The sequence below is a fragment of the Leucopleurus acutus genome, assembly GCF_964270905.1.
Source record: "Leucopleurus acutus genome assembly, chromosome: 8".
In the NCBI taxonomy this organism is placed as follows: domain Eukaryota; kingdom Metazoa; phylum Chordata; class Mammalia; order Artiodactyla; family Delphinidae; genus Leucopleurus; species Leucopleurus acutus.
Window position 1 is genome coordinate 39403679 of NC_139151.1, and position 12373 is coordinate 39416051.

Consider the following 12373-nt stretch of genomic DNA (forward strand, 5'->3'; position numbering starts at 1 on the left):
ATTACTCTGCGCATCTCCCGTGGGGCCACACACCAGAGGCAAACCCATTAAACAATCCTCATGTCGAATGAAGACGTTTTAAACCCACTGATTAATTAGCAAGAAAAAAGAAGAGAAAACCAACATTTATAAAGCGTATACCATGGCTGTGTCAGACTTGGAGAGGAGAAGCGGGCAACTGTGGGCTGGACCTTCTCTGTTTAAGAACACTTGCCCGGCTCCCTTGTACCACCGTCCTCCAAGGCTTAGGAGGAGTGTGAGATCACTGGGGGCAGAGAGAAGCATGCCCCGCCGGCACCAGTGCAGACACGCAGCAGGACTTTGTTCTGGAAAACATACCTCTTTGCTCAGCTCCCAGCAGCCCAAGCGTGAGTTCCCTGCCTCAAAACCTTGCAACTCCTCCACCTTGCAAGTCTCCACAGCCCCCCGGGCGCTGCCCCACCTGACGTCTGTGTTCACATCAGTCCCTGGGACTCAGGCTGCTGTAGGGAGAATTTCTCTTGCCATCAGCTATGGACAAGGACGCAGGAGCCACCTGCAATTGCTAGCGCTCAGCATCCTAGGGACACAGGAGGCTGCGGGCAAACCCAGGAGAGAACAGCAGTGAGGGCTGGCTTCTCTGCAGGGGGCATTCCAACAGCCTCCCCGCTGAGCCACAGAACAAACGAACTCTCTCTTCCAAGTTCACAATCCATTGGGAGCAACTGTCTCGATCCAACCCAAGTCCTGTGTAGTCAAATGCACACATAGGTTCCAAAGAGCAAGTTCTGCAAAACTGAAGAAGAGAGACATGCCTCCACTCTCTGCCCTCCAACCCAAGCCCTGGGACGGACGTGGCAGCCCTGTCCTGCATGCCTGCTCCAAGCAGACTGGGCATGACACTGTGGCTGGCTTCCCAACTCTGGGAAGCAGAAGAAAAGCTAAGAAGAAAAAGCTAAGGAAAGGTTCTGCACACGCTCTGAAATTAGTGCCCAAAAGCAGCAACATCTCCTGCTGCATACAGTACCCCGGGCAGCATGCAGAAACCGCCAGGCGACACACTGAAGGAAGAAGCGGAGTTACTCCAGCACGTCCCCACACAAGGCCAAGGCCTTTACCCTTCACCCTGAGACAGGGCTCGCGAGTTCATTATCAGACACCACTGAAAAGTTCTGGAGAAGGCCCGGCCTCTGGACCACTCGCAAGTAAGTGCTTTTTAAACAGACTTTGTGGTCCTGCTTACAACGGAACACAAAGACTCCTACCTATACCTGTGTTTATGGGCAGTTCTAGCAGTTCTGGGCTTTAGTCCTATTTCTTAGCTCCCGGGGTGGCAAGGGGGCAGGAAGCTCTGTGTGTGTGTGTGTGTGTGTGTGTGTGTGTGTGTGTGTGTGTGTGTGTGTGTGTGTGTGTGTGTGTGTGTGTGTGTGTGTGTGTGTGTCTAGGAGTGCACACATCACATAGAGGGGACAGAGCGGGTCAAGCCGTGGCACTTATCATCCCCAAGTCAGAGGCAGTCCAGCCTGTGGCGAAGGCACAGCTCCTCTCCCAAAGCCTCGGCTCAGATCCCAGCCTCTCCTGGGGGAGGGACTTGACCTCCTGAGCCCCCGTTTCCTCCTCTGTGAAACAAGGATGATAAACTCGCCCCTGCTCCCATGTGGTCTGAGGACTCATTAAAAGGGACTTACCCCAGTGCTTGCATACAGTTGGCACTAAAAAAACGGAGCTAGGATTATTTTCTGAAAATCCAGTGAGATCATATATTGTCAACGGCCAGAACACACAGTGGGAGTTCAGTAGCTGCACTTCTCCTAAATGCAAGCAAGGCTTCAAGCTATGAAGATGAAAAGTGTCAGGGCCCACAAAAGAAGACATTTCAAAACTATAGGTCCCTCTTCTTACGGAAGAGTCTTAGCAGGTTAGAAGAAAGAAAGATTAAGGACTACAGCACAACTGAAAAATGGTGACGTCTGTGTTTGCATTCTGACAATTAACACGCCTGGCAACTCGGGGGACCAAGGAAAGCGAATGAGCCTTGTGCCTGAGCTGCCAACGAGATGTGCTGGGGCATAAAGATGAGGCTTTGCGGGAAACTGGGCTGCGGCTGTCACTCTCACCCGTTTCTAGGGGACACAGCCCATGTTTGGGGTAGCCCAGACACGGATGATGGGGGCTCGCAGAGGTGACGTGCCCTCTTATTTCTAGACGTTTTCTTTCCATCCCCCACGTTAATCAGGGGTCAAAGTGTCCTTAAGAGAGTTAGTTGCCATCAACTGAGCCTCATCACCTATAAAAAGTGATGGGGAACTGAGACTGAGACGGGGATCCCTCTGCCCCATCCCTGCCCCGACGTGTCCATACGCACCTGGCCCCCACACCAGCCATGGGGTCTCACCGCTCCCTCCTCACACCCAGGGCTGCTCTGGTTTCCCAGCGATGCTTAACGTAGGACTGCAGAAGGCAACAGGCGTGATGCACGGCACCTACCGCAGAGCAGGGCTTGAGCAGCACCCGTTCTGCTCACTCTCCTGACCACTAGGCAGCTCAGAGGCCCCCTGGGCAAAGCCACTGGTTTCCTTCCCCAACTCTCCGTCTCCAGCTCACACCTCTGTCATCCTTCCACCCCCTCAATTTGGGGAGGCTTCACCCAGGTTACACTCCAAAGCCCAACTCTAAAACGAGCCACCCAAGCAAAATTTCCTAAGTGATGCTGTCTTCAGGGCTTCATCTGGGTGGGACTTGAAAAAGCCTCAGACCTGGGGCTTTTTTTCTTTTTTCTTTCCTTAAGTAAGCATGAGGAAAGGGACCTGGGAAAACACAGATCCGGCTACCCTGCAGGGAGAAAACTATCAGGGCCCTGCGTGAGCATCTGACGGCCTGACTAGCTTCTCTCTTCTGATCCAGCCCCTTCTAGATTTGTAAAGAAAGCCGATATCTGAGTATCTGAGGAGTCAGATGGGAAACCTTACAGCACAGGGATGAGGCCCACGACCTCACTCACTCCTGGCTCTTTGACCTGGTGTTTCCATCTTACTTTGGACAAGTTGCTCCCAACTGAAATCCTGAAAAACCTGACCACACTGTATAGATACTGGCCTGTTAGGTTACAAAGCAAGTTCCTGGCAGGGCAGAACTGATGTGCTGACACACACGTGCTGACGGTCACAGAGTCTGCGCGCTCATCAACAATGCCCAGAGGGATGCGAGGGGCGGGCAGAGCGGTGGCCACAAACAGTAGAAAGCGGGAGTGCCTGGGGAGATCCTAGATGCCACCAAGTCAAGTGTCACTCGCTTCCCGGAGTGCAGTCCTGAAAGTCCTACCTCAACAGAGCAATGAGGTGGAGATACCAAACTCCATGCAAGAGCTGATGTGAGAGAGAAAAAAGTCGGGGCCGTGAGCTTAATGCAGGACGTCACAGGGCTCATGGACCTTCCGCCTAGTCGGAGCTTCCCTAGTTCATGGCCAGAATGAGATCAACCACTGCAGCCCAACTCCTCAAAGGTGGAGGAAGCAGCCAGGGGACCCGCCATACGGCTTTGTCCCACCGGTCACGATGAATGACGAACGTTCAGTTACTGCTCTGATAAACCCCAGAACAAAGGAATTCTGTCATGGCTTGTTGCAAAAGGGGGGGAAAAAAAAAAAGGAAGGAAAAAAGGGTAAAATTAAAGAGTATGAAGCAGAGACAGAGGTGAACTCAGAGAAGTGAGGGAGGATGCACGCCAGGACCAGAAAGCTCCCGTCCTGTTTAGAAAATACTGCTCAATCCAGAAAAGCTAAGATGTCCAAACCAAGCAGGTAATGAGGTGAAGATGGCCTTTTAAATTCCCCATCACCCTGGACATGTCTCCTCCCTGCCACACCCACACGCATTCACAGGACACCCCATGGAGGGCACAGGTGAGATTATTACGTTATATCAAGACGGACTCTCCGAGATTCCTAGGAGGTTCTTCTGAAACAAAACAAGCTAAGAGGCAAGGAGAATGGGCGTATTTCAAGGAAGATCCATGCCCAGGTTTATCTGTTTATAACCAGAGAATGGGTGTACACAGACCCTCCCCAAGAGATACATTTTCTGTACAACGGAAAAATTCCATTTCCTATTTCTTCTTTGTTTCCAAACCTACAGGCACCTCCTCTCTTCCACCATATGCAGTAAAAATCCACGACATCCTCTTCATTTTCAGTCATGTAGGCCTCCTGCTTTTGTTTTGTTTTTAGCATTTATAAAAAGTGTTCTCATGAATCTGAAATCCTGATCAGTTCAAATCATTCCTGATTTCCCATCCACAACCTTCTTGATCTTTCTTTCTCTTTGCCACGTTCCTTGCTCATCAAAGTTCTGTTGCAAAATTCAACAGGGATGCCGGTGTTAGATGAGAACTTCCATCATCTCCCCGTCAGGGAACTCGGGCTTGTGGAGCAAACTGCTGACGCGACCTTTGTGGTCAGGTGACTTCCCGTGGCCGGGAGAATTCTCTGCCAGACAGAAGGGACACATTAGCAGCCTGTTCCCCAGCAGGAGCACAGCCTTCCCAGCCCTCTCTAAAACGGAACCATTTAAGTACCACCCCTCACCATCGGTGCATGCAGGTAAGGCCGTAGTGCCCAGCCCATGGTGGACCAAAGCTAAATGACTGGCCTTGGGATTCGGACACAAAGAACAGAACTAGGACGTGATGGGAGAGGTCTGCGTGGGTGAAAGTGGAATCGGGACTTGGTGTGGAGCCCTCACCCCCGCTCTCCTCCTCTCCTCCAAACTGTCACGTGCACGCCACGAGCCAGGTCCTTGTCACATGTTCCCTGCCTTCCTGGCAGAAGAGCATCCCAAGGATTAAATCTCCGAAAATAACATTGTGTTTACTTGTCTATTTTGGAGGATAAACACAGGGAACCCCTTTGGAGGAAACAATTCATTTATGCCCAGTAGCTCCCACCTCCTCCTCACCCCATGACTACGAACAGTCCAAAGCCACTTCTGGACTCATCGCCAAGCTCCTCCTAAGCTGTCTTCTCTTAAATATTTGACGGCAACTCCTTAGAACTGGCCTGAGTACTGGGCCAGTTCGCCTACTTTAAATCTACCTTCTCCTTCAATCAGGAGGTGCTCTCGACCCCGAATCCTTGATGAGTAAACACCTTGAAGGCAATGTCTTTGTACCTGTTGGTCCTGATGGACCTGGTGGTGCCTAGTATCAGCTCTCAAATATACTGGGGGCGGGGGGGGGGGGGGCCGGGAACTAATTCCCTGACATCCCCTGGAGCGTCTGTCTGCACACCTTCTGGGGAAGGGCTAGTTACAAAGCATACACTAAAAGGACAGATGCAACTTGTGGACTCCTTTAAATGGTAATAAGTGAGGAGTCTCTACACACATTCTAATTCCAGAATAATAAAGGGCATGCAGAGCCTAAATGCATTAGGGTAACCATAATCATAAGATAACCCGTAAAGTCAGAGTTGACTGGGAGCCCTGCTCCCTCCCCAGCTCAACGAAAGCCTCCCCCTCTCAGGCCAGGGAGCGCTGAGGATCCCCGGAGCGTGAGAGGAGGCGGGGACCTCATACCCAGCTTCTCTGCCGTGCCCTTGGCCGCTGGGTGTTTCAGGACCGGGCTGTTGGAAGGGGTTCCGCTCAGCCGGCCGCGCGTGGGCAGGGAGGCCACACCGGGCCAGAAGAGCTCGGCGCTCTTGTCCGTCTGTGTGCTGCTGTCCTTGCTGCCTGTCTTCGCATGGGCGCTGCTGGCCGAGGTGACAAGGGCCGCAGGAAATAGCGCTGTGGCAGGCGGGGTGGGCAGCACGGGGGCGGATGCGTGTTCATGGGGCTCCTTCCCCAGCAGCAACCCTGAGGGCAGAAGAACAGCTTTTTCAATGCCATTCTTTAAAAACAAAACCAAAACACCTAGTCTGGGGCGGGGGGAGGAGTTGTCAAGTAAATTGGTTCTAATATAACATGACAAATGATAGGACACTATTATTCTCAGGGTGCTATGGAAGAATGGAGAAGAGGCGCCTTATAGGCAGAGTGTCGAGGGGTGAGGGCATTCCTGCAAAGTGTTCTAGAGGCGACGCTTGCTTTACCTAATATGGCCCAGGAGGGCTAGTCCTGGGCAGTGGCTGTGTGCTTCAGAAAACCTGAAGGCTTCCCTGCTCCTAGACACGGTCCCATCGGCCTGATGCTGTGCCTAAGAGCCCCCGACACCCCTCCACTCTTGGTAACGGATGGTCTCCTACAGGCCCCGGGTCAAAACAAACATGCTTCCTGGTCAGGGCAACACAGAGCTGTGTACAGTATTCCCCAAAGAGATCCTTGCAATGGAGAGCCATGTCCTCCAAGAAGCAGAAAGCCAGCTGGGCTCCTGGGAAGGACCACTCAGCTCTCTTCTCCCTCCCTGCCCGCCCCAAGAGCAGAGAGGCTGGGGCAGGAAGAGGGCGGGCTGGCTGGGGAAAAGGGAGGCATGATGCGCTGTGGTGTCCCTTTTCCTCAATGTCTTCCTACAAAGCTGGACAGAGCAGTCACTGTTATGATGGTGAAATACGGCCCACGTTCAGAACAGTGCCAGCACTCCGGAACACTAGCCTGTAGAAAATGCGGTAAGCACAATCGAGTGTCTGTTCACTTATTTAATGAGCCAGCAATTCATAACGTCTCTTTGCCAGGGCTATTTCAACATGCCCATTCATAACAGAATGCAACTCAATCCAGTCTGTCTACAGCAGTGCTTCTCAAAATGTAATGTGCAGGGCTTCCCTGGTGGCACAGTAGTTGAGAGTCCGCCTGCCGATGCAGGGGACACGGGTTCGTGCCCCGGTCCGGGAACATCCCACATGCCGCGGAGTGGCTGGGCCCGTGAGCCATGGACGCTGAGCCTGCGCGTCCGGAGCCTGTGCTCCGCAACGGGAGAGATCACAACAGTGAGAGGCCCGCGTACCGCGCAAAAAAAAAAAAAAAAGTAACGTGCCTATCAATTACTTGGATATATTGTTAAGATGAAGATTCAAGTCAGTGGGTGGGGCCTGAGAGTCTGCTTCTCTAAGAAGCTCCCAGGAGAGGGTGGTCCAAGGCTGTGGTCCAAGGACCAAGGGTCCGAGGACCACACCTTGAGTAGCGGGGGCTTTGGCTAGGTGCTTCACACACATCATCTCATCTCATAGGAGGTAGGGCCTGTTGTTATCCTTCGTCTTACAGAAAAGGAAATGGAAGCTTGGAGTAATAAGTATCTCACAGTTAGAAGTATCAATAGCAGAAATGGGATTGGAACCCAGCTGTGCCTGCCTTTAAGTCCACTCTGTGTTCTTGCCACCTCATCGCCCTGTCTGGTGAAAAGCCACCGTCTGGCAAGGATGTTCTGTGGAACCAAGTCACTGGCCTGTCTTCTCACCTGGGAGCCCCTGAGCCATCAGGAAGGTATGTGTCATCACCTCTACCTCCTTCCAGAGCCCCTCGGGCAAGAGACTGTGGAAACACTTTGGGGACTGTGCACTGTACCTTTGCGAATTGACTGTGTGCCTCTGCCTGGAACCTCAGAGGGCCCCGCTCTGTTTTTGTGACACGTGGACACCAATCACAATAATGAGGAGGAACACCAGTGCAGAGAACACAGCAACTCTTCCCGCAGCCGGGTCCTCTGGCTCCCAGGCCTGGTTGAGACACATCAGATGCTAAGGGTACAGGCACAGACCCCAGGGAAATGCCTGCCTGGGTGGATGTCACAGACTGGCCTCTGCCAGGGAGGTTTCTGTGCGAGCTGAGCACATTCAGACTCCCCTACCAGGCCTGCCTGAGCGCCGCTTCCAAGGCTCTCTAACTGGGGTGGGGAGCTAAGTGTCCTTGGGAGGGTCTTTGAAGATCCCAGCTGCTGTCCACACACGTCCTCTTTGAAGTGCATTTCCTTGGAGGGCAGGGGCTGCAGAAGTAACCCGTGGGGGAACTTCAAACAGAGATTGTGGCTGGGTGCCTTTGATCACCCCAAGTCTGTCACGTTCGTTCTGGAAGCTCTTATCCCCTTTGGCACGAAGCAGCCAGGCTCCTCTGGGGTTCTGTTTTGAGAAAAACAGGCTCTCGGCTCCTTAGATAAACAAAACACACTCTGAGCCGGGGAAATGCATCAAAGAAGGGCCAGGCCCCTGGGGGTGTGGAGTGCCGGGGACAAGAGCGGAGGATGCGCTGCCTGCGAGCTGGGCGGCTCTGCCGCTTCTCTCCAGACCCAGCCGGCCTCCATCACCCCAGGAAACGTGTTCATGGCTGAGACCACACGTCTGCAGAACTCTCCTCAACGTTCTGCCTGTGTAACAACAATCCAGCCAAACCACTGCCGCCAGAACTTTGCACTCGAGAGCACTGCTTCCCGAGCGCTTTCTCTCCATCATCTCATTCTGCCCTTGCCATGACCCCATGGGGTACAGCAGGGCAGACACCTCCAGGCACCGCCCTGTTCTGCGAGACACAGAAGCAGAGGTGGAGCGGTCTTACCACTGGTCTGGGGCAGAGCCAAATTCAGAGGCCTGAGGTCTCTGGGTTTTTCCCATTAGAACACTTTACATGAAGGGTCACCTCAGCTTTCAACAATAACGATGATAATTACGATGTGAATCAAGCCATGGTGAACAGCGACTCTGGTGGGGTGGTCTTTGCTCCCACCACCAAAGTGTGACTGATTATCCTTCCCCGCTTTACATACGAGTAAACTGAGGCTCGGGAATACTCAATATTTCTGCTTTCACGAAAGGGTGTCTGAACTCCTTTGGCCAGATGAGACGCCTCTCAATGTTTGTGTGATGCCTCTCTTCAGTCTCACCTCAGGAGGGGCGGGACTTGCCTGAGGGGGCGGGGCTCGCCTGGGGAGGGGCGGGGCTCACCTATGCTCCCCTTCCAGGTCTTCTCCTCCTTCCTCTCCTCGGCTAACTGGCTGCTGGTGAGCGAGGTCTGGCGGGAGTGAGTCCCAGTGGCTGCAGCTATGGACGGGACAGAGCGAGCGGGCCGCAGGCTGGAGGAGTCCGTCTTCCCGGCGTCTTTACGGGATCGCTGCTGGAGGACCTTAATCATGGCATCCTTCTCTATGATTTTGGCATGGAGATTTTTAATACTGTGTAATAAAACAAAACAGTCATGATCAAAAGCCATTTGGCTAGAATAACATGAACATTTCTCTCAGGATGCCCAGGGACTTTAATTATAATTCAAGGACAGAGAGTTAAGCGCAGTGGAAGTCTTCAGTTACAATCTCCAAATTGTAGAAGACGGATCTTTTGTAGTAGCTGAAAAGGGTGCACCTTCTCTGGCCCCTCAGGAGACTCTGGGATGTCCTGGGACCCCAAGGACACACAGTTTGAGTGACCACGGCCACCCAGCAGGGACCTCCTGGACTGAGCTGTGTCTAGGACCCTGGCAGTGGGAGGCATGGGGAAGCAGTAGGAAAGCACACAGACTCAAGGCTCACACAGGGTGGGCTGCTCAGGAGGGTCCATTTCCCTATTTTCTGAGGAAAAAGAAAAATAGACGGACAGGTTTTCTGTGAGAAGCTGTTTTTTCCTCCCTGAAGGTCAAAGATGAGAATCAGAAAACACGTGAGTTCTTTTCACAACCCAAATAGTAACTTGCTGAGCTTACCAACGACTCAGCCACTCAGTCCTATTTTCACATCTGCAAAATGAGAAGCTCAGCTTCCCAGGGCTCTGCGGGGAGGGCTGGGGGTGGGCGGCAGGCTAGCTCCATTATGTCACCAAGCCCGTTGGACGTCTTGTTTAGTCCATGAGAAGAATGCATTAGCTACACAAGTTCTTTATTTCTGGCTGGAATATATAAATCCTGGCTCAAAATCTCTGAGACTTTGGAATATGATGTTTCCCCTGTCCAGCTGGTAATGTCTAGAATGTTGTAGAGACAGACACCCAGAAAACACATGGGCATCTAAATTCTTGTTATTAGCCTCCATCTTAAAACCTGCATCTGACATGAAATTAGCCCCCAGAGACTTCAGGTTCCAGGCCCATTGTTGAGCAGACTCTTTCCCTTTTCTCTGGGGCAGGGCGGGAGGGAGAACTCAAGCTTGAAGCTGTTCAGAACAGGAAAGGGCTGAAGTGTGAGTGCAAACATCAGGCTGGCGGCCCCACTGGGGTCTGGAGGGAAGTGCCCAGAGTGGAGCCTGGTGGCCGCGCACAGCTGTCCCTTACGTGTACTCCATGTCCTGACATCTCCTGGTGGCCTGCATCACTTCCCCCTCCTCCTGCCAGATGTGGGCCTCCAGCGAGCTCTCGCCATAGCTGCCGTTCCTCGAGTGGTTGATGATCGTGGTGTCCCTGGCAACACAGGATACACACAGAGAATGACGCTCGTGGGGAGGGGTCCAAGGGTGCCACACTAAAAATATCTCTCCACAGACTCCTTCAGCCCTTGCCCTCTCCTAAACCCTGGCCATCTCTCCCTAAATTGCTAGAACTAAGATAGTATCTAAGGAAAACAAAAGAAAACCCCCAGATCCAAATCCCCTGCCCCTTCTACTGATGACATTGAATTCTAAGCTATGTGGCGTGCTCTGAATACGGACACTACTGCACATCTGCAGGTTTAACCTACTGACATGTGGATACTGATATTACCACAATGGTTAGTATTTCTATGCTTGTAATCTTCCATACTCACTTCTTCTTTCTCACTTTCTCAATCAGAGTTAAAGTTTTATTTCTATTTCTCACCCATATAGCAGCTATTTCAAGTATGTTACAGTCAATGGGGACTCAGTAAATCCTTGAAACGGAGACTGGCCCTCCCGGACAGCGAGGCTCCGGCTGAAGCCCCCTTCACGTTCGCATTCGAGCTCTCACCGCTTTGATGAGCCCCTGCCTAGGATTCAGCTCCGTTCAGAGTGACAACCGTGCTGGGCAGCAGGGCACAAAGATGAGGAAGACACACACCCTGTCCTTGGAAAGTCTAGTCGAGGGGGTAGAGTGAGGGGAGGGACAGACAGAGGGAGACTGCAAAGCAGTGTAGCCGGGAACAGATGCCTGACTGAAAACCACTGGTCAAAGGTAACTGTTCCTCCTGCCACTGGTTTTCTCAATTTAATTACTCCTAATTAATGACGACTGGTAAAAACAAGATAATTGCGCCATCTAAGTGATCCAAGTATGTCTTAGACTGAAAGGCCCAAAATGTCTCTGATCAGTGAATCTTAAACTAGTAAGAAATCATCCAGCCAAATATTTCACATCCCTTTAACTTCATATTCCAGTGTTACAATCATATTCATATTTAAAATCTTACAGCTCTTTTCTAGAACACCCAGAAAAGCAAAAAAGGGGGCCTTTCTTTTGTCTCTTTTAACAACAGCTATCCATGAACGAGTGTTTCCTTCATGCCTGGGCCTGCGTGAAGCATGCTACCCGTGGTATCTCATTTAGTTCTCTCAGGAACTTGTGCAGGAGGCATTACTATCCTCATTTCAAGATGAACGAATGGGTGACCTTGCGAGAACACCCAGTTAGTGAAGGTGGAAAGGGATTCAAATCCGGATATCTCTGACTCCAAAGTCCATGCCCGTAACCGTCACTCTACGCTCCCAAGTCTCCTGTATCTTCATGAAGAAGGCCTCAGCAAAGGTACATGAATGATAAAATAAACCAGTGAAGAGGGCACATGTGAGAATGTGGCTAAGTGCAAACTGACTGAAAACAAATCAGAAAGCCAAATGACACAGAAAACCAGCAAAATGCTTTAAACATACTGACAAAATTATAAATTCACTGCATGGTACACAGAAATCATCAATATAGGAATTAGTGGCCAGAAACATTTTCAACCGATTTTTTTTTGGAGAATTTAGGTAGAGCCGGAGACAAATTTAAAAATTCATGTTTGTAGTGTCAAGGACGGCAGGTACAACTAGACGAAAATGACTTCAGAGGTAAATACACACAGCTCTCAGCAAAATATTACATTACTTTGAAATGCTCAAGAAGTTTCAAAAGCTTCTCCACCCACACAAAATAGGCCCAGCCTCTCAATCTTCTGATCAGTGGTGCCAAAATGCACCAAGACGGCAAAATCAGTTGGTAGACAAATATCACTGCCTGTAAACATGAAGTATGTAGCAGTAGCTGAAAAGTCACAAACCTAATGGCCGGAAATAGCCATTTTTACCAATTTTTATGTAGCCATTTAGATCTAGGCAATAAGAGCTTAGAATTTTGACCTTTCTCAAAAATTCTTCAGTTTCCTTTTCTCCCTTTTTGTCAACAGAAAAGCAATGCTAAACTATAGAGGTCTTCTTTGAAAAGAACATTAAGATTGGAGCTAAAAACATGACCTCCTCTGAACTGATTTTTCCCAAGACTGTGGGAAGCAGTGGTCGGTAGAGGGGAGGGTAGTTCCCCATGGAACTGTTAGATGCTCAA

General features: G+C 51.1%; 1 protein-coding gene across 2 annotated transcripts in view; it reads right to left on the minus strand.

Moving 5' to 3' along the window:
* Nucleotides 1-4276: 4276 nt before the first annotated feature.
* The window catches only part of AMOTL1 (angiomotin like 1), a 103430-nt gene continuing 95333 nt past the window's right edge, over nucleotides 4277-12373 (minus strand). For both annotated transcript variants that reach the window (XM_082845209.1, XM_082845208.1), the window contains 4 exons: nucleotides 10154-10279; nucleotides 8840-9066; nucleotides 5550-5825; nucleotides 4277-4462 (listed from right to left, as the gene is read on the minus strand). In XM_082845209.1, the coding sequence (XP_082701335.1) occupies nucleotides 4356-4462; nucleotides 5550-5825; nucleotides 8840-9066; nucleotides 10154-10279 (736 nt within the window). In that variant the 3' untranslated portion in view covers nucleotides 4277-4355. The remainder of the gene's footprint in view (nucleotides 4463-5549; nucleotides 5826-8839; nucleotides 9067-10153; nucleotides 10280-12373) is intronic.